This window comes from Thalassophryne amazonica, chromosome 2, assembly GCF_902500255.1.
Source record: "Thalassophryne amazonica chromosome 2, fThaAma1.1, whole genome shotgun sequence".
NCBI classification, from domain to species: Eukaryota; Metazoa; Chordata; class Actinopteri; order Batrachoidiformes; family Batrachoididae; genus Thalassophryne; species Thalassophryne amazonica.
Window position 1 is genome coordinate 135,702,796 of NC_047104.1, and position 21,317 is coordinate 135,724,112.

At 42.6% G+C, this 21,317-nt stretch overlaps 2 protein-coding genes across 3 annotated transcripts in view; one reads left to right on the forward strand and one right to left on the reverse strand.

Moving 5' to 3' along the window:
- myef2 (myelin expression factor 2) overlaps positions 1–8,471 on the forward strand; it is a 31,998-nt gene extending 23,527 nt beyond the window's left edge. Inside the window, exons 11-17 of one of the 2 annotated variants that reach the window (XM_034194232.1) lie at positions 3,447–3,494; positions 3,577–3,672; positions 3,773–3,859; positions 3,948–4,007; positions 6,116–6,300; positions 7,943–7,994; positions 8,080–8,471. In XM_034194232.1, coding sequence (XP_034050123.1) covers positions 3,447–3,494; positions 3,577–3,672; positions 3,773–3,859; positions 3,948–4,007; positions 6,116–6,300; positions 7,943–7,994; positions 8,080–8,243 — 692 coding nt within the window. In that variant the 3' untranslated portion in view covers positions 8,244–8,471. The remainder of the gene's footprint in view (positions 1–3,446; positions 3,495–3,576; positions 3,673–3,772; positions 3,860–3,947; positions 4,008–6,115; positions 6,301–7,942; positions 7,995–8,079) is intronic. The other variant, XM_034194239.1, reaches the window with a different exon arrangement.
- slc24a5 (solute carrier family 24 member 5) overlaps positions 8,255–21,317 on the reverse strand; it is a 31,118-nt gene continuing 18,055 nt past the window's right edge. Inside the window, exons 6-9 of the mRNA XM_034194249.1 lie at positions 15,425–15,708; positions 15,106–15,312; positions 12,216–12,317; positions 8,255–9,402 (exon numbers count right to left, since the gene is read on the reverse strand). Of these exons, the coding sequence (XP_034050140.1) occupies positions 9,080–9,402; positions 12,216–12,317; positions 15,106–15,312; positions 15,425–15,708 (916 nt within the window). The 3' untranslated portion in view covers positions 8,255–9,079. The remainder of the gene's footprint in view (positions 9,403–12,215; positions 12,318–15,105; positions 15,313–15,424; positions 15,709–21,317) is intronic.

Genomic DNA, 21,317 nt, shown 5'->3' on the forward strand with positions numbered 1-21,317 from the left:
TAAGAAAATAAATAACATTGAAAAGTTTAAAAACACATTAATATTGGGTGGACATAGCATTTGCGCTCTTCTTTAAAAATTACTGTAAGACGGGCAGAGTTTTTCTGTCATGTTGACAGTTTACTTTTTCCCAACATTTTTTAGTGGGATTGCATACTTTATATATATATCTGGACTGATTTGATTGTCAAATCAGAATCAATTTTATTGCCAAGTAAGTTCTCACATGCAAGTAATTTGATCTGGTGTCATTGGTGCATAAACAACAATAATAAAAAGAAAATGAAAAAAAAAATTCTGGATGAAGTAAAAGAGTAAATCTGCTCTTTTACTCAGTTTTTCACACTTTACTGTTTCACTGAGGGTGTGAAGCTGATGGTTGATTAAAATTGCTTTGCTGCTTTTTTACAGTGTTGTAGCATCTGCTGTTCACACATTTTCCTCCCCCATCTCTCTCTCTTTTTCTTTCTCCTCTCCTGTCCCGCTGGCTCCTCCTCTCTCTGTGAGGGAACGAGAGACTCGTCACTCTCACACTGTATTTGAGCAAACTTTGGAAACTTGAAGGCTTTCAACTGTAAAATAAAGCCTATAAATGAATTTCTGGAGCTATGCAAGCAGACAGAGCTGTTTTTATCCAAAGACATTGATGCAGTTTGTTTTTCCACTGTGAGATGCTGTGCTCTCTCACTCTGAGCTGCAGCGGCAGAGAGCCGAGCAGAACAGAGGAGAGGGGCGAGCGGGGGCAGTTCAGCACAGACAGCCTGGCTGGATTTTAGAAAACCACCTGAGAGCAGAGCACAGTAGTATAACGGTGCTGTCATAACGCTATAATGGCATAACGCCGTTGTTCCATTGTCTGGGGAGAACCCTGCACTCATTAGCGCAAGCAAGAAGCTGACCACTCCTAAGATTCATACAGGAGTAAAGTAATGAACTGAAAGACTACCAAAAGTAATGTACATGTAACTGAAATAAAAGAAACTATTACAACCTTGTATTAAATAGTAGAGCACCGTTCAGTCCGGCCACCGAGGAATCACTCAGTAGGAGAAAAAGGTCAGATGGGAAACATGTAGTACACTGCCCTGCACAACACCATTCAGTTAAAGGTCCACTTTTGAAGACATTTTTGACACTACTACCACTTCTTACAAAAATAATAGTAATAGTTTTAACAACTAAAATGTTTAAATCAGTATTAATCTGAGCCCAGGTTTGACCAAAGTTCTGGACTAAGTTTAATTGATGAGCCATATAAACTTAAGTTTACTTAATTTAACTTTTCTGCATAACTACAGTGGGACATGAAGCAATATCTTTTTTTAATGTAATGTCTAAGCTTGGGCGCTACTGGGTCTGTTTGGGGTTCTAACTTTAAAATCAGGTCAGTTTGGATGAGTGAAGCCAAAAATATGAAAATGATTACAGCTCTTGTGGTTAGTAATCTCATTAAACAAACATGTTAGTTGTGATATCAGTTTTGGTTAAAGGCGAAGAAAAAGTGAAAATGTGCAAAAGAAAATACAGATACAGCCCACATTAAGCAGTACAAATAAATAGAGGGGGATCAGGGTGAGAAAATAGCCGTGAAGAAAAAACCCTCCAGAATGCCTCCCTGGACGTCAAACACTCAAAGTTTTCTGTGGGCCGAACAACGCTTCTTATGTTGTGCTGTTTTTCTGATTCAGTCACTGTCACTTGTAAATCTCGTCCTCTCTTGTGCTCTCTCTAATTTTGCACATTCTCCCTAGTATTCTGATATTTGCATGTTTTCTGGACAAAAGTTAAATACTGTACTTAAAACTTTGGAGATGCCAGGAACTCTGACCAGTAAGTCTTATATAGGCGCTGAGGCCCCTTGATGCTGGTAGCTATCTCCAGATGCTGTGGCGTGAAGTCGATCAAGTCTAAGCCACTCCAACACAGATTTCTTTCCTAGCCAAAGACCATAACCATTTACAGCTGTGTAGACTGTGACAAAGCAGATTAGATGAATGTGAAAATCTGTAGCAGTTATGTTTTCTGTTCAGGACATAATAGTCTTGACCATTATAAATCAGTAAACCCATGTCCTCATTTAATGTGTAAGTTATGCGTCAAGGAGGTTTTTTGTTTGTTGGTTTGGTTGTTTGTTCGACCGATGGTCAAACCTCGGATTCAGGAGGAGCAGTGTGGTTTTCGTCCTGGTTGCAGCACACTGGACCAGCTCTACACGCTCCATCGGGTGCTCGAGGGTTCATGGGAGTTCACCCAACCAGTCCACATGTGTTTTGTGGATCTGGAGAAGGCGTTCAACCGTGTCCCTCAGGGCACCCTGTGGGGAGTGCTCCAGGAGTACGGGGTCCGGGGTCCTTTGCTAAGGGCTATCCGGTCCCTGTACGACCGCAGCAGGAGCTTGGTTCGCATTGCCGGTAGTAAGTCAAACCTGTTTACAGTGCACGTTGGCCTCCGCCAGGGCTGCCCTTTGTCACCGGTTCTGTTCATTATTTTTATGGACAGAATTTCTAGGCGCAGCCAGGGTGTAGAGGGGGTCTGCTTTGAGAACCACAGAATCTCGTCTCTGCTGTTTGCGGATGATGTGGTTCTGTTGGCTTCGTCAAATCAGGACCTTCAGCGTGCACTGGGGCGGTTTGCAGCTGAGTGTGAAGCGGCCAGGATGGAAATCAGCACCTCCAAATCCGAGGCCATGGTTCTCGACCGGAAAAAGGTGCTTTGTCCTCTTCAGGTCGGTGGAGTGTCCTTGCCTCAAGTGGAGGAGTTTAAGTATCTCAGGGTCTTGTTCACGAGTGAGGGACGGATGGATCGTGAGATCAATAGACGGATCGGTGCAGCATCTGCAGTGATGCGGCCGCTGTATCGGACCGTCGTGGTGAAGAGAGAGCTGAGTAGGGGGGAAAGCTCTCGATTTACCGATCGATCTATGTTCCGATCCTCACCTATGGTCATGAGATTTGGCTCATGACCGAAAGAACAAGATCGCGAGTACAAGCGGCCGAGATGAGTTTCCTCCGCAGGGTGGCTGGGTGCTCCCTTAGAGATAGGGTGAGGAGCTCGGTCACTCGGGAGGAGCTCGGAGTCGAGCCGCTGCTCCTCCATGTCAAAAGGAGTCAGTTGAGGTGGCTCGGGCATCTTTTCCGGATGCCCCCTGGACGCCTCGCTGGAGAGGTGTTCCGGGCACGTCCCATTGGGAGGAGGCCCCGGGGAAGACCCAGGACACGCTGGAGGGACTACATCTCTCGGCTGGCTTGGGAAAGCCTTGGTGTTCCCCTGGAGGAGGTGTGTGTGGATCGGGAGGTCTGGGCTGCTTTGCTTGAGCTGCTGCCCCCGCAACCCGACTCCAGATAAAGCGGAAGAAAATGGATGGATGGATGCGTTTTTTTTGTAAATGTGTGTCTTTATTAGATGTAAATAGTGCAGAATATTCCACATTTCTTACACTTCTGCAACAGGTATGGATGTTCCAGGTTTTGGTGGAATGAACAGACTTGGAGGAGGTAAGACTTGTGCTACTTTATATATTTTTGGACACATTTGACCATTTGCAGAATAATTTACGGTTGATGATGTCTTTGGCAGGAATGGGCGGTAGTGGGGGTTTTGGGGGCATGGATAACATGGGCAGCATGGGTGGCTTTGGCGGTAGAGACATGGCATCAATTGGGAGGATGAGTGGTGAGCTAGATCTGATGTCACACACTGATTATTGAGATGCTTTTAAGTGTCATCGGGATGTTCTGTCTAACTTCTTTTTTTAAATTCTCCCTTCTACCAGATATGTACAGGTCAGGAATGGATCGTGACTTTGGGCACAGTGACATGCAGATGAATCGAGGGTTTGGGGATTCCTTTGGAGGAATGGGTAAGTTCAGTATGCTGTCTTGTTTCACATTTCTTTCTTTCAGCATCATTTTATGGCTTAATGTGCAGCAGCTTTTATTCTCTTTCAGGTGGAGGTTTTGGAGGAAGCATGTCTAGTGGTAACATGGGGCACATGGGAACTGGATTAGGTATAAAACATATGCCAGCAAGAGTTATGTGTGTATTTATCACCTCAGTCTGAATATCTTTACCAGTGGATATGCACAGGATCTCAGTCATTCCAAGCTATACTTTGCTCTCTATACTGATTGTTAATAATTGTTATCCTCAGACCAGGACTGAGGGTGGGGTTGGAGCGAACAGGCAGTGCCATTGTTAACTGACGTTGACATTAATGTTGTCGTTCATGGTGACTTTAAGCGTTACTTGGATTTGTTAATATAGTGGTCAAGATTTAGTTACTCAATAAGAATGAAGCAGCACTCCCTCTGTACAGTTCGCGGGAGTGGTGGGGCTGGGGAGGAGAAGGAGGAGTCACATGGTGGTGAGAGGGAGAACTCACCACCCTGAATGTAACACTACATCTAGTGGCAGAAAGAATTCACAGCTCCTTTAAAGATTAATTGGGAAAACATTCTCCTGGCTGCATAGTATGTGATTTGTTGAGATAATGATAAAGATTTAGGTAACTGAGGTAGTTCTCTGAATGAAAATTAAAAAGGAAATTCGGCTTTTCATGGCAGATAGAATTATTAAAAAAGATCATCCAGATGGTTTTTGTTCCAGTATGACACCAGCATCTCAGACCAAAACACAGGCTTTCCAGCCAAATACAAGGAGCAGGCTGCAGTACTACACATCTAAAGACAGAATTTGTTCAGATTGCATAACCAATGGCAATTTATGTAGGTTTATCACCTAAAATTGAAGTGAAAAGTAGACATTTCTCCATCCCAACCAGGTTATAATTCTGTATGTTCCAGTGCTGAAGCAGCTAAATGCTTTGTTAACCGAAGACTTTTACACTGACAGTGAAAACATAATTTAAGTTTGTTACTTTCTGGAAGTTATCCAAACTAGAAAACATCTGTATTTTCACTCCAGCACTTTATTTTTTCTTCTTGAATCTCAGCTCCAAGAAGTAAAACATCATTTAATGACATTTATTCTCCTTTATTGGCCCACGTGGTGTAGTCTTTTTAATCAGTGGTTTACTGGCAAAAATATCAAAATGTTTGTTTTCATGAAAGCTTGTTAAAGGCAGTTTTCAGCATGTTGGCACCATCTTGAACAGTGTACAGGCAGTTGTATCTCTGTTTTCAGTTTGTGTAGTGAATGGCGTTATGTCAAACCCTGAGAGTGGATTTTTTTTTTTTTTTTTAACAAGCAATCGCGCACGTCATACGGTTTCTTGTAATAGGGCAGGGCAGTCTCGTTTGAAGCCTGCGTGATATCACGGGATTTGACCACTTAATGGGAATAGCCGCTCCCATTGCGCACTATATACACAGCATAACTTCACACGGGAAAATGGTATAGTTTTATTTTTGACTGCAATCACAGAAGCAGTTGCAAAAAGTGCAGTTTTTCGGTTCCCAGTGGAGAAGGGAAGACGAGGCAAATGTGAGACGTCGTGTCGGTGTTAGCCTACACAGCTAACCAGAATAGCTGCGTTCTCTCGCCTTTGTTTCCGTGTAATTTGCCCAAAAATTCAGAGAAAGTGCTGTGTTTCTGTCCCTGGAAGTAGAAAAATTCTATCATATGCGTCATATTTAACCCTTTAGTGCCCGCCCTCAAACGAGACTGCGCTGTCTAATTGTGGACTTGGCCTGTGAGAAGTTCCTCCATTGGCTCCATCGTTGGTTGTGTATTTTTACATTTCAAGCTGGATGCATTGGATGAAGTGTGGCATGCAGCCAATCATGTTTTCCCATGCAGCATTTGTAATATGAGATTTGGGAGGGCTGCATATCAGTCAATCAAAAAGTCGCTGTTATTTGATTATTTGTAATTGTTTTTGCCGCAGCATTGCCAACGTGCATGCTGTCCTTTGGTCCCAGTTTGCCAGCATTGACCACAATGACTGACTTCACAGTAAAAGTCTTAACTGTACAACTACTGCTGTGATGTTAAAATACTTTTATTGTAAAGATGTGAAGGAAAATTAGTTGTTAGCACTTATGTTACATTTAATTTAGTGTGTCATAATGATGTTAAAGTGTTTGTTTTTGTTTTTTTAAGAATCTCAGCCTTATAGTACTTTAAATTACTCTATAAGTGTGCGCTGGCATTTCAGGTGGTGGAATGAGCGGCACCGCGATGGACCGAATGGGCTCCAACTTTGACCGCATGGGCATGTCAGGAATGGACATGAACCGTGGCTTTGGAGGCTTTGGAGGCGGGGGTCTAGGCCACATGAGTGGAAGCATGTCCGACAGAAGCTTTGGGTCTAAAGGAGGATGTCAGATCTTTGTGCGAAATGTAAGTTCAAGATTCAGTTAAGAATGTTGTTGAAGTGGTACGTCTGAGAGCTCTCAAGTCATTAATGGCTTTTGAACTGGTGTCCTCCAATTAAAATTTTGTAGGTAGCATGGAAAGGATCCCTGCAAGGTACGTGTGTGCAAGGTTACCGTACTAAATGTGAAAAAAATTCAGTTAGACGATTACCTTAGCCTCCTCTTTTGACAACACTCAGTATCAAGTCGGCTGTCAAGTGCTTGTTCCTGCTGCACGACCAACAGTCTACTTGTCATGAAAGACTGCTGAATGGCCAAGAGCAGAGGTCTCAAACTCATTCCAGAAAAGGCCAAGAGGGTGTAGGTTTTATTTGCAACTGCCCACTCCACTAGGTGATCTCACTGATTCACATGACTTGGAGCAGATGGAATCAGTTAATCAGTGAAATCACCTGGTGGAGTGGGTGACTGTAAAGAAAACTTACACTCTCTTGGCCCTTTCTGGAATGAGTTTGAGACCACTGGCCAAGAGGCTAAGGTAAGCAGCTAACTGAATAACATAGGGATGTCCCGATCACTGTTTATCATATTTATTTTGGCCCCAATCACGATCAGTCATTTAATATTGAGTATCCTAGATATTATGCTTGCATTCCACGAATTCCAAGAATTCCACTTAGTTTTGTGCTATTTTAGGTGTGAAAAAATGGACTTTTAGGTTGGTGGGTGTACTTTGGGTACATGCAAGATGATAAGAGAAACTTGTGTAAAAAAAACCAGTGGCCTCGTTCGATGGCAAGATGACTTTCAGGTATGTTACTGTCAGGATCCGACACATTTCACATTTGAAGCAAAGGAGATCAAAATATGCTTTCTGAATGCACCGGTTGACACTGCGCTTTCGGGGAAAGTGGTGAGACTGAACACGTACTGATGATCATTTGTGTGGCTAAAATAGACTTGTTTGCATGTTTGAAGTGAAGGAACGTGTCAGTGTGCTTTTAAAACATGTGCTGCCTGCTTGAACCGCTGGCGCTGCGTTTAAGAAGCCAAACCAGGCAGAATGTGCCTTGATTTGGTGACTTATTTAACTTATCTGATACTGATAAATAGAAAAATGCCTTGATTGGATTCCTAATCATTGATTCTTTACATTTAGTGAGGTAAGGATGTGCACTTTTGCCAACATAGTGATCCTCTCTGTGTTATTGGACACGTCAGACGTTTTTGCGTGTTCAAAGATCAAAAGAACCAGTTCGCTGAGTATTTTTGGGCTTACCCCATACAGTTGTGAAGTTGTTGGCCTATAATGATGTTTGTGTTCTAAATCAATATTGCACCATTTACAATAGTTTTTATTGAAAGTGAAAAGATGAACTGAAATCAAGTGGAGGTTGAAACATACCAGAGTTCCCATTTTTATATTAATTATAGTGTAAACTGCTTGCTTCTCAACAAGACCCCCCCCGCTTCTCCTTATACATGTGTAGTCATGTCAGGAAAGGCGTAAAAGTGTAAAAGTTGCAACGTGTCAGAACACCGTATCTGCTGCAACGACTCTGAGCAGAATGGGAGTTGGTTATTTTTGGCGCGTTGCAGCTGCCTTTTCTGACATCAAATTGCTTTTAACATTGATCAGTCGAAAACATCAATTGTCTGTGTTGCAGCTGTCCTATGATCTTACTTGGCAGAAGCTTAAAGAGAAGTTCAGTCACTGCGGTAAGTACGAGTTCAGCGTACCAGTTAACACATCATGAATAACCAAAACGTCTGTGTTTAAAACACTTGTTTTTGTGTACCACAGGCCAGGTCATGTACGCAGAGATCAAGATGGAGAACGGAAAGTCGAAGGGCTGTGGAACGGTGAGATTTGATTCTCCCGAGAGCGCAGAGAAGGCCTGCAGAATGATGAACGGAACGAAGATAAACGGCCGCGAGGTGGATGTGCGCATCGATCGCAACGCTTAGAGCTTTTGTAGAAGTCACACTAACACACTTCCATATTCAGTCCTCTTGCCAGTGACCTTTTGTTTTGTTTTAAAAACAGTTATTTCATGCCTCGTGTCTGCCATGTGGTTTTTTTTTTTTTTTTTTTTTTTTTTTTTTTTGTATACTTCATAGGTCCTTTACCTTTGTTTTGGAAAATGGCTTTAATTTGTGAGGTGGTTTGAGGTAATAAAATTTTTAATTTTTAAACCTGGTGGTTGTAAAGTCTGTGATGAAAGCCTGAGTTGTTGCTGAAGCTACGGCGTTACTGCTTTCATGGTGCTGCGCAGAAACAGTTAAGGCAACTAAATTCACACCTGAACTTTTTTATTTGAATCCCACATCTTGGACATAATGAGGAAAGGTTGGCTTTGTTCTTTTTATATGGGCATTGTCTCCATTTCTGGTGGCAGTTTATGGACTTGTCCATAAGAACTTGCCATTAAAACTTAGAATTGCTCTGATGATCTTCTTGCCTTCACTCACCTAATTAGAATGAAGAAGCCTGCTTGAGTCCACTTTACAACTTCCTGGAACTCTTACTTGTTCTGGGGTTATTTGAAGTGAGCAGCTGCACCCTGTGACAGCCCCATTTTTCATTTATTATCCACTGAACAGAGTCGGATGAAAGACTTAATGACCTGATTAAAAAACAAAGTCATCACTTTACAATATGTTCTGGCCTGGATGTTGACAGGAATATGTAACATGCATTACTAAGCACAGTCACTTGCAGAGGATGACCGTCCAAGACACTTTTTGTTGATAAGTGAGAAAACATTCTGTTGGTTTGTACTTGCTTTTTGGGGCACGTTTATTCAGTCACCGCACATTTTTATGGGGTTGTTACCAATAACTCCGAGTTCATACAAGATGGACAGAGTGGCAAATAGGATGTAAGAAACGAGGCACACGAGCCCCAACTTCCAGTCCAACTTCCACCTGTTTAAGTGAACAGCTACAAACAGGAAGACGATAGAAAGGAGCAGTGTGATGGAAATGGAAACCAGTCCGTTGCTGTTGACTTCTACGGGGTTGTGGGTGTCCACAAAGGCTGTCTTAATAAACCAGGGCAGGCCCAGACACAGCATGTCGAACACGTTTGAACCCACGATGTTGGACATGGCCATATCAGCTTTCCCTGTCAAAAAAAAAAAAAAGATGTGAGCCTCGTCTCTCCATCAGTGTCAGAATTGCTGTATTTGAAGCACCCGAGAAGGGTTCTGATAACTGATGTGAATAAACTGGATGATTACAGTAAGTTTAAAATGATGGGGTGAAAAAAGTCAGTTCCTCTGCAGTGTTAAAGACACTCTGACGAGCACATCATTTGATTCTTCTGAGGAATGAATATATTCAAGATGGCCCAATTATGTGCACAGTACACAATATCTCGAGTTGTCTCAATAAACATCTTTCCAGTAGGGTCCTCACACAAATATACAATCTGTCATTACCAAAGTACACATTAAAATGACACGTAATTAAAAACATCAAACTTAGAGGATAGAACAGAAAACAGGCAAAACTATTTGTCAGATTGCATTAAGGATCAAGTAAAATATGGTCGACTATTAAACAGAACAGCACTATTGAAAGATATTTTGCTACACTATTGACAATCTTGTGGAATTCTGGATTTTATAAATTCGCTCTTAAATATGAAGGGACAGATCCCATAAGACACGTTCCCAGCTGAATTGCTTTGTGTTTTACCTTAACGTCACACAAAACCTTGGGGAAAAATCCAATGGCTGTGCTGGCAGACTGCAGTTATTAAGGGGAAGGTTACACATGCATTTGTACAAGTTCACTTCTGTATGTTTATTTTCACACACAAAATGTTTAAAATATGATATACTTGCTTAAGTGTAATATATCTAGGTTTAAGGTGAATATTAAAAACAGAAGCAATGCCAATAGGGGCACTAGCAGGCTCAGAACCACCCTTGGGCTTTCCTTTTCGTTGGGCACCAAAAGAAATAACCTATCTTGGTATAAAGGTAAGCCCTTGTCTTGAAAAATTGTTTAAATTGAATTTAAACCCAATATTAATACGTATAAAAGAGGACTTGGATAGATCAAATCAGTTTTATTTATATAGTGCCAAATGATAGATGGAAAATGTTACCTGTGTCCTGGCTGGGACAATTAAGCATACTCAATATGAATACACTCCCAAGACTCATGTATCAGCTACAAATGTTGCCAAACTCCAAATTCTTGGTTCTCAACCCAATATATATGGCAGGGGTTAGAAAGTGCAGAGAAATAACGATCAGGCAGGTTTATCAGTTCCAAATATCTGTCTCTATTACTGTGCTGCACAAATGCGTTCCGTTTATGAATGGGTGAATCCTGATGTATCTAATACACAGATTGACATGGAATCTGGCAGTTGTGGTATGGTATTGCTAAAATATTGGGCCCCTTTACACATAAGAAGACAAAATTAGAACTGCAGAACAATTTCATTGTACTAAACACTTTTAACACATGGCATAAAATGCTATTATCTTTTAAGTTAAAAATCATTTTTGTTACTAGCCCCCACACAGACTCCACTTTACACTTTTACTGAGAAGCAGACTGGGTCTGAGCTCACCATACTATAAATGCAACACTGAACTGGGTACACATGTTTTGGACGTGTGCAAAGATTCAAAAATTTTGGACTGATGTTAAAAATGAAGTGTCGACAATATTGGGATACCATCTGGAGCTTTCAGCTTTTCTATGCGTTCTTACTGCCAGAGCAGATAAGGCAAAGGGCAAACACAACTCTAAATTGACATTCTCCTTTATGTAGCGAGAAAGAGCATTTTGAAATTTTGGATTTCCAGTGACTGCCCTACAATTGAAGACTGGTACACAGAGGTTCTGAAGATAATCCCACTTGAGAGACTCACATACATTGCATATTCTTCACGACAACACTGATGGATTTTTGGGCATTTGGCAACCGGTTTTAAGCAAAACAAATCTCACATAAACTGACATGCCCTCTGACTTGTGATTTTGGACTGTGGACCTAGTGATAGTAATGTTACATATACATTGTCAATATATATGATATTCAAATTGATTTCATGTTATTATTATTATTATTCTGTCTCCGTTGAGTATTGGTTTGGTTATAAGTTTGTTCCTGTAAAAAAAAAAAAAAAAAAGGGGGGGGGGGGATTTATGTGAACGTAATACACATTACAGCCCCAAATAAAAAGATTAAAAAATATATATACTTGCAATCATATGTGAAGAACTGCCAAAAAGCCTCAGAAAATCAGTAGTTGAATGTGTGTATGTAATATATCTAATATATATTATTATAATATATATGTGTGTGTGAGACAACATAAGCATATGTTACAAGTATGGATACACAGTAACCTTGTCATTATGAGTCTAAAAACATACTCCTATGACTTAGACCAGTGATTCCTAATATGTGGGACATGAAAGACCACTAAAACCTTCAATTTTGTAATAAAGTTTAAAATTACTTTAAAATATTTTAAAAATGTAATTAAAATTAATAACGGCATAGGATTTAAATTATGTGTTACCCGTCTGATTAATCATAATATTTATTTCTGATGGAGGGAACACAACAAAATGATAAAATGTCTATGTTTGTATGCTCACAGAATATGTGAAAAAATAGAGTTTGAGGTTTCTAGTCCAGTTTATCTTACACAATGTAAATGCACCCCCTTAAAATTCATATTAGAGCAATGAAAGATCCAGATCTTTATCGGTATCTGCACCAAATAAATCATATTGTTGAAGTGTCTCATAATGTGAATACTTGATGTTTTTCATGATGGTCTATGTATTAATTTATGGGAAATTGTGTAATATTTGCTAAATTGTTCTATTTCAGAGTGTTAAAAATACTAAAAACAAACAGCCAGGACTCTTTTCAGCAGTGGATAAACATGACATCAGTGTTACCTTCTCTGGCCACCATCACGCTGGCTACAGTGTCCGGTATACTGGTTCCAGCAGCAAGAAGAGTGAGTCCCATCACCGTGTCAGGGATGCCAAGAGTCTCACCTGTACATAAAGATAACACAATCAGACCACGACTAGGGGCAAATCATCATCTAAATCCATCTGCAGCTGAGGAGGCATATGGTCCAGTGGTGTTACAATACGCTCTTTGCTTCCCAGCACAATGGCATCTCAGGAATTAGCAGCAGACCAACATGTGATTTTACTCTATAAGTATCAAATGCTTCAAAGGTTAAGTGATCAGCTGTGTTATACTTTCAGAAAAACAGGATTATGTGTAAGAACATTGTTCTGCCATAGCACAAGTCTGTCAATGATCTTAACTAATATGTATATGAATGAGCGAAACTCTTCAGCATCTCACTATGTCGTTTAGGTCCTTCAGACTTTTTTGAGTAAATGCATCAGGGGAGCATTAGCATGGCAAAAAACCTTTCAGCTTCTGGGGGGCTTCAGACACCAAAATTAAGAAGTTATTTAATCTACAGCTGCCTGCTCATTTAAAAATCACTGGAGACAAATGCATATATAAGGCAACCCGAATTAAAGGAGAAATGCCGCTTTTAACAACCTGAACCTCATTATTAGTCCACAGTTCAAACGACGTGTTCAGTTCAAATCTGAGACAAAAATCAGGAACACCTATTTTGGTATATCCCCAAAACCAAGAAGCCTAGATGGATGATCAAAAGCATATATTAATTAGCAAACAATATTTGATTGATTGACCTGAATGTCTTCATAATGAAGTGACACACCATTTCAAAATTGAAGTCCATGCAGTTTTGTCTGAGAAACTGACAGAAACACCTGATTTCATAGTGTTGATGAAAGAGAAAACAATGTCCTATAGCCAAAATGTATTGGGTTCTTGGTCCATGACCCACCTCTTCCATCACTTTTGAGAGGTGGGGATGGATTGGTTGTCTACCAGGGTGGTTGCCACCTAGAAGCTAAGACGGTTCCATGGTATGGTGGGTGTGGCGACTTGCCAAGCTTCCTAATGGCTTGGCTATGCACATTTGATCTACTTTGCCTGGGAAATGATGCAATTGGTGTTCTGCGGCATTTGGCAGCAGTGAGGTCCAAACTGTCCCTAGATATGTTTCACCACTCACCCAAATGGATGTTTTAACCCTCCCTATCTGACTGTATTTGACCGGGGGACAAATACAGACAGACGTAGAGATTTGATGCACATTTTCATACACTCAACAAAATATAAACGCAACACTTTTGGTTTTGCTCCCATTTTGTATGAGATGAACTCAAAGATCTAAAACTTTTTCCACATACACAATATCACCATTTCCCTCAAATATTGTTCACAAACCAGTCTAAATCTGATAGTGAGCACTTCTCCTTTGCTGAGATAATCCATCCCACCTCACAGGTGTGCCATATCAAGATGCTGATTAGACACCATGATTAGTGCACAGGTGTGCCTTAGACTGCCCACAATGAAAGGCCACTCTGAAAGGTGCAGTTTTATCACACAGCACAATGCCACAGATGTCGCAAGATTTGAGGGAGCGTGCAATTGGCATGCTGACAGCAGGAATGTCAACCAGAGCTGTTGCTCGTGTATTGAATGTTCGTTTCTCTACCATAAGCCGTCTCCAAAGGCGTTTCAGAGAATTTGGCAGTACATCCAACCAGCCTCACAACCGCAGACCACGTGTAACCACACCAGCCCAGGACCTCCACATCAGCATGTTCACCTTCATCAAGATCTTCTGAGACCAGCCAATCGGACAGCTGCTGAAACAATCGGTTTGCATAACCGAAGAATTTCTGCACAAACTGTCAGAAACCGTCTCAGGGAAGCTCATCTGCATGCTCGTCATCCTCATCGGGGTCTCAACCTGACTCCAGTTCGTTGTCATAACCGACTTGAATGGGCAAATGCTCACATTCGTTGGCGTTTGGCATGTTGGAGGATCCCAGTTCACACTGTTCAGGGCAGATGGCAGACAGCGTGTGTGGCGTCGTGTGGGTGAACGGTTTTCTGATGTCAATGTTGTGGATTGAGTGGCCCATGGTGGCGGTGGGGTTATGGTATGGGCAGGCGTCTGTTATGGATGAAGAACACAGGTGCATTTTATTAATGGCATTTTGAATGCACAGAGATACCGTGACGAGATCCTGAGGTCCATTGTTGTGCCATACATCCAAGAACATCACCTCATGTTGCAGCAGGATAATGCACGGCCCCATGTTGCAAGGATCTGTACACAATTCTTGGAAGCTGAAAATGTCCCAGTTCTTGCATGGTCGGCATACTCACCGGACATGTCACCCATTGAGCATATTTGGGATGCTCTGGACCGGCGTATATGACAGCATGTACCAGTTCCTGCCAATATCCAGCAACTTTGCACAGCCATTGAAGAGGAGTGGACCAACATTCCACAGACCACAATTGACAACCTGATCAACTCTATGCGAAGGAGATGTGTTGCACTGCATGAGGCAAATGGTGGTCACACCAGATACTGACTGGTACCCCCCCCAATAAAACAAAACTGCACCTTTCAGAGTGGCCTTTTATTGTGGACAGTCTAAGGCACACCTGTGCACTAATCATGGTGTCTAATCAGCATCTTGGTATGGCACACCTGTGAGGTGGGATGGATTATCTCAGCAAAGGAGAAGTGCTCACTATCAAATTTAGACTGGTTTGTGAACAATATTTGAGGGAAATGGTGATATTGTGTATGTGGAAAAAGTTTTAGATATTTGAGTTCATCTCATACAAAATGGGAGCAAAACCAAAAGTGTTGCGTTTATATTTTTGTTGAGTGTATATTGAGAACAGCATTGCTCTCACCCACGACAGTGACCATCCACACCAGCACATATGTGAAACCGGAGATCCAGACAGCTGACATGAAGAAGGTTATCATGAACCACTGCTTCCAGAACCTTCTCCTGCAATCAGGGACGGTCAGGAACAGTAGAAGGATGACGGGCAGAGACAGAACCCAGAGGATCCTTTTCAGGTCATTCTCCGGGACAGCAAACACACTTTCGTGGTCTGTGAAGCAGCAGACAAATGTGTGTAGGTGTCCCATCATCATGGGTCAGAAAGGTCAAACACATGCTGGCAAACTTGTGTAAAGTATTTCCATTTATGGTGCACCTTGTACCTTCTGGAATCTCGTTTAAGCCATGCAGGCTGAGGGAGAGGTGAGAGTATCCGGAGTCCTCTTGGAAAATCCCGCTGTCTGTTCTGGAGAAGCTGTGGACCCGCAGTGTGGTGTCATCCTTCCAGCCTGTCAGAGGCTGCTTCTCAGTGTGCTCCTCGGACCCGGTGCTCAGGCACGTGCAGCACGGGCTCAGCTTCCTCAGGACAAACTCACTGATGCGAAGGTCGAAGCACAGAACAACGATGTAGACGCTGTAGACCAACAGCAGACAGGCAGCATCGTACCTGCACACATGTAGAGGTGAGTTCCTCAGATACCAATTTTTAAATTAGATTTGCAGTTCTAAAATTGCCCTGCTTCAATTTTTTTTTTTTTTGCTGCTGTGCTTGTAGTCATTGATTTAAAAACTTTATGATTTATGGCCAGCCTATACAGTACAGTACATAGGTGAGATTTAGACAGGCTATTTTTAGGAATATGTTGAAAATACACCTATATTTATTCTTAAAATCACTTATATGACATCATATACAGCATTTCTCTTGATCATCATTTGGTGCATCCAGAAAGTATTTACAGCACTTCACTTTTTCTACATTTTGTTATGTTATAGCCTTATTCCAAAATGGAGTAAATTCATTTTTCCCCTCAAAATTCTACTAACAACACCCCATAATGACAACATAATTTTTTTTGTTTGTTTCTCTGCCCTTCCCCAAATTTGTGTCTTGAGACAATCCTGTCTCAGAGGTCTACAGACAATTCCTTTGACTTCATACTTGATTTGTGCTCTGACATGCACTGTCAACCGTGGGACCTTATATGTAGACAGAAGTGTGCCGTGTCAAATCATGTCCAATCAACTGAATTTCAAGGATTCAAAGGAATTTTATTGTCATATGCACAGAAGAACATGTTCCCTGCACAATGAAATGTGTCTACTGCATTTAACCCAGCCTAATTGCCAGTAGGAGCAGAAGTCGCCATTAGGCGCCCGGGGACCAGCTCCAGATGTACATCCCTGCCTTGGTCAACAGCAGGGCTGAGCAAACCAACACCGACCTATAACAAACAACACACACACACAACACACAACACATAGGCTGGCCCGGTACATAAACATATATATGAAAAGCAAAACACGAGGGAAAAGGAGAAAAAAAACCCCTCATAGCCGCTGCATTACACAGCAGCAATGAGGAAAAAAATCCCCATCAGCACAGAAAAACAATAATCACACAGACAAAAACAAGGACACAGGATGACAACCGAGATATGAAAAGGTCCAGTTTATCAGAACACTCCGGAGGCAGCCTGTTTGGCGCCGTCATGGCCTTGTCCGACAATCCTGGAGGGGGAGGGGCAGCCCTAAGCAGTCCTGAGCAGTCCTGAGCACAGTCAACGTCAGAGCTGGAGAAGCTGAGGGGAGGGGGGAAGACCAGGGAGCGAGGCTTAAGTGTTGATCTTCTGAGGAGGTTTTATCACAGCGACCTTGAAGTGCAGCTGTATTTGGGGAAGCCAAATGAATAGCCAGATTAGCAGACGCCTGAAAGATTCCACAGTTCTGAGAACAGAGTGGCTCTCAATGCATCTGAATGTAGAATGTGGTCTTCACAGACGGTCAGAGTGGGTTTCCAGGGCTGCGATTCTATTCTAGATGTTTTCCAATGCTGCGTAGCCACTGCCTTCCCAATCGAATCAATCATGTAGGGCAGCCTGGAAGGACCAATCAAAGCTGCTTCCACTTTCTTGATTTTCCGTTAAACCAGCATAGTGCCCGCTCCACACAGCAGAAAGCCAGTCACCACCAATATGTACACATCTTCGACGTCCTCCACAGAAAGCGTGTAAAGGCACATGACCTGCGAGTCCATCATGTAACCCATCACATGCGTCCCGGCAGGACAGGTTGGGTCCTCCGCCCCCGAATGTCTTGTAGAAAAAATAGTGTCAATTGCGTTCAGAGACCACTTTAACAGATCCATTTTTGTCGTTTTCCAGAAGAGCAAAGCTGCAGCCTCACAGACAACACGCCACAGAAGCAGGAAAGATAAGGAGGGAGGGAGAAGAGAAAAGTGCTTCCGTCTCAGTCGAGTGCAAGCTGGCAAAAAAAAAAAAAAAATTACACCAGGTGAACTCCAGTTAAGTATGATCAGTGGAAACAGGATGTACCTCAGCTAAGTTTTAAGCTTCATGGTAAAGGGTGTGAATACTTACGTACACGTAATGTCTTAGTTTTAAAATTTTTAATAAATCTGCAAAAACCTCCAAAAAATTTTTTACATTGTCATTATGGGGTATTGTGTATAGAATTCTGAGGAAAAAAAAATCATTTTAGATGAAGGCTGTAACATAAAAAATGTGGGGAAAGTGAAGCTTTGCCCTTCAGTAACATTGCAAGGTCAAATTCAAAGTCATAAAGGTTTGGGGCCAATCTCAACTAAACATGGTGGACAGGTTGTGTGATAGTCAATGATAAAATTTTTGATGCAAATGATCAACTGACAAAGCCACACAGACAACCTTATATTATAGCATCGTTGAATCACAAAGAAATTATTTATATGAATCTGTGTCAAACATATCGGCCACAGTCTAGCATTCTAAGTGTGACCAAATTAGATAGTGTGATTCATGACAATGCACACTTCTGTATCTGCACTCTGTTTCATGCACTAACCCAGGTGCAGGGCATCAAGTGTGTAAGAAGCAAGGTGACTGCCAACAACATCACTCTCCATAATGCCAAAACCTCTTAACATAGAAATAGACTAAGAGCAGGTTTTAGGGTGGAACAGCAGGCAGCAGGTGTTTTTTGTTGTTTTCAGTGTTGAGCTGTTTTAACAATCCTTGGGTTACATTTCAGTATGCTATTTTATATATATATATAGCATGTAATGTTGGAATCAATTTCTATTTATTTTCATTTATATAGCGCCAAATTACAACAGAGTTGCCTCAAGGCGCTTCACACAAGTAAGGTCTAACCTTACTAACCCCCATAGCAGCAGTGGTAAGGAAAAACTCCCTCTGAGGAAGAAACCCTAAGCAGACCAGACTCAAAGGGGTGACCCTCTGCTTGGGCCATGCTACAGACATGAATTACAAAACAATTCACAAAACGAACATACAGGAAATGTTGCCGGTGCACAGGATGGTTTCCGGAACAGATCCCACACCCATCTCTGGATGGAACTGCACCTCAAACAGAGAGAAAAGAGAAAAAAAGCAGAATCAAGCATCAGAAAGACAACAAATACAGTATAATTTGTTAGTATTAAGCAACAAGAAAAGCAGAAGAAATACTAAGGTGATTGCTGGCCACTAGATAGATAAGATGGTGGCGTGCATCGACGCAGCGGCTTCTCTAGCTCCCGGTGTAGTCCTTAGTAAAAATAGTAGTTTTAGCAGTGTTAGCAGCTGTAGTGTTCCAAGTAACACAACGAGCATAAAATACAGCTCCAAAGATTTGCTTGAGCTAAACAACAACTGCCGTCATGTCCGAATCCACCCAGACCTAAAGGCATCGCTCGGCAGATTGCCGATCCTGACAGCGAGTTGCAGCTGGAGCCGGCTCAGACCCAAGAGGAAGCGCTGCGCACGCGGGCGAAAATGGGAAAAACGCAGAGGTCTGCTAAACAGGATAAAAGCTAATGGCGGAAGACCTGCTATGCTGTCACTGTTTCTATCCAACGTCCGTGCACTGGATAACAAAATGGACTTGCTACAACTGAGATTACATCAGCGGGACATGCGGAGCTGCAGTGTTTATGTTCTGACGGAGACGTGGCTCAACAACACCATGCTGGAGTCTGTCTTTGAGCTACACGAGTGGATACTCTTCCGTGCGGACAGAGACCATCAGCACTCCGGTAAAACCAGAGGAGGAGGGCTGAGCATCTACATTAACAAAGGTTGGTGCACAAACTGCTCTGAAGCTGTAGAATATCTGACAGTAAAATGCCCCTCACTATCTGCCACGGGAATTTACAGCAGTGTTTATTGTGACCATCTATGTCCCCCCACGAGCTAATGCTAACGACGCTCTGAAGCAGCTACATAACTCCATCAGCTTGCATCAAAATAAACATCCAGATGCGCTGTATGTAGTAACAGGGGACTTCAACCACGTAAACCTGCAAGATATTCTCCCCAAATTCCACCAGCATGTAAACATCGCCACATAAGGGGAAAACATGCTGGACATCTCACTCCTCATGCTTCCTGCTTACAGTCCAGTGTCGAAAAGCAGGGACACCATCACAAAGACCATCTCTGTGTGGCCAACTGGTGCTGTGTCCATGCTTCAAGACTGCTTTGAGACCACCGATTAGCAAATGTTCAGAGCGGCTGCAACAACAGGGAGCAATGTGGACCTGGAGGAATACTCATCGACTGTGCACTACTACATCCGTAGCTGCATAGACAATGTGACCACCTCCAAGACCATCACCATCAGGCCAAACCAGAAACCCTGGATGACCGGAAAGGTGCGCTCCCTGCTGAACATTCGTGATGCTGCATGCAAAGAAAGCAATGCAACAGCACTCAGAGCAGCCAGAAGGAGCCTGTCGGTGGGAATAAAAAGAGCTAAGTCCACGTATGCCCTCAAGGTTCAAGGCCACCTCCAATCTAACGCCCCACGGAGCACGTGGAGGGGCATCAAATGCATCATGGACTACAAAAACAATGTAGCACAGTGCTCTGCAGACCCAGCGCTCCCGGACACTCTGAACACCTTTTATGCGTGTTTTGAGGCATCCAACACCACCACCCCCTCCCGAGTCCCTCCCTCCCCCAAAGACCCCTCAGTCAGCAACATCACTACAGCTGAGGTGAGGAACTGCAGAGGATCAACCCCCAAAAGGCCCCGGGCCCTGACGGAATACCAGGGAGGGTCCTTAAAGACTGTGCACACCAGCTGTCTGAGGTTCTGGCCGATATATTCAACACCTCTCTGTCCCAAGCCAGAGTTCCGTCGTGCCTTAAGACATCAAGGATAATCCCTGTGCCAAAGACCTCTGCACCATCCTGCCTCAACGACTACAAATCAAATCAAATCAATTTTATTTATATAGCGCCAAATCACAACAAACAGTTGCCCCAAGGCGCTTTATATTGTAAGGCAAGGCCATACAATAATTACGGAAAAACCCCAACGGTCAAAACGACCCCCTGTGAGCAAGCACTTGGCAACAGTGGGAAGGAAAAACTCCCTTTTAACAGGAAGAAACCTCCAGCAGAACCAGGCTCAGGGAGGGGCCGTCTTCTGCTAGGACTGGTTGGGGCTGAGGGAGAGAACCAGGAAAAAGACATGCTGTGGAGGGGAGCAGAGATCAATCACTAATGATTAAATGCAGAGTGGTGCATACAGAGCAAAAAGAGAAAGAAACACTCAGTGCATCATGGGAACCCCCCAGTAGTCTAAGTCTATAGCAGCATAACTAAGGGATGGTTCAGGGTCACCTGATCCAGCCCTAACTATAAGCTTTAGCAAAAAGGAAAGTTTTAAGCCTAATCTTAAAAGTAGAGAGGGTGTCTGTCTCCCTGATCTGAATTGGGAGCTGGTTCCACAGGAGAGGAGCCTGAAAGCTGAAGGCTCTGCCTCCCATTCTACTCTTACAAACCCTAGGAACTACAAGTAAGCCTGCAGTCTGAGCGCTCTATTGGGGTGATATGGTACTATGAGGTCCCTAAGATAAGATGGGACCTGATTATTCAAAACCTTATAAGTAAGAAGAAGAATTTTAAATTCTATTCTAGAATTAACAGGAAGCCAATGAAGAGAGGCCAATATGGGTGAGATATGCTCTCTCCTTCTAGTCCCTGTTAGCACTCTAGCTGCAGCATTTTGAATTAACTGAAGGCTTTTCAGGGAACTTTTAGGACAACC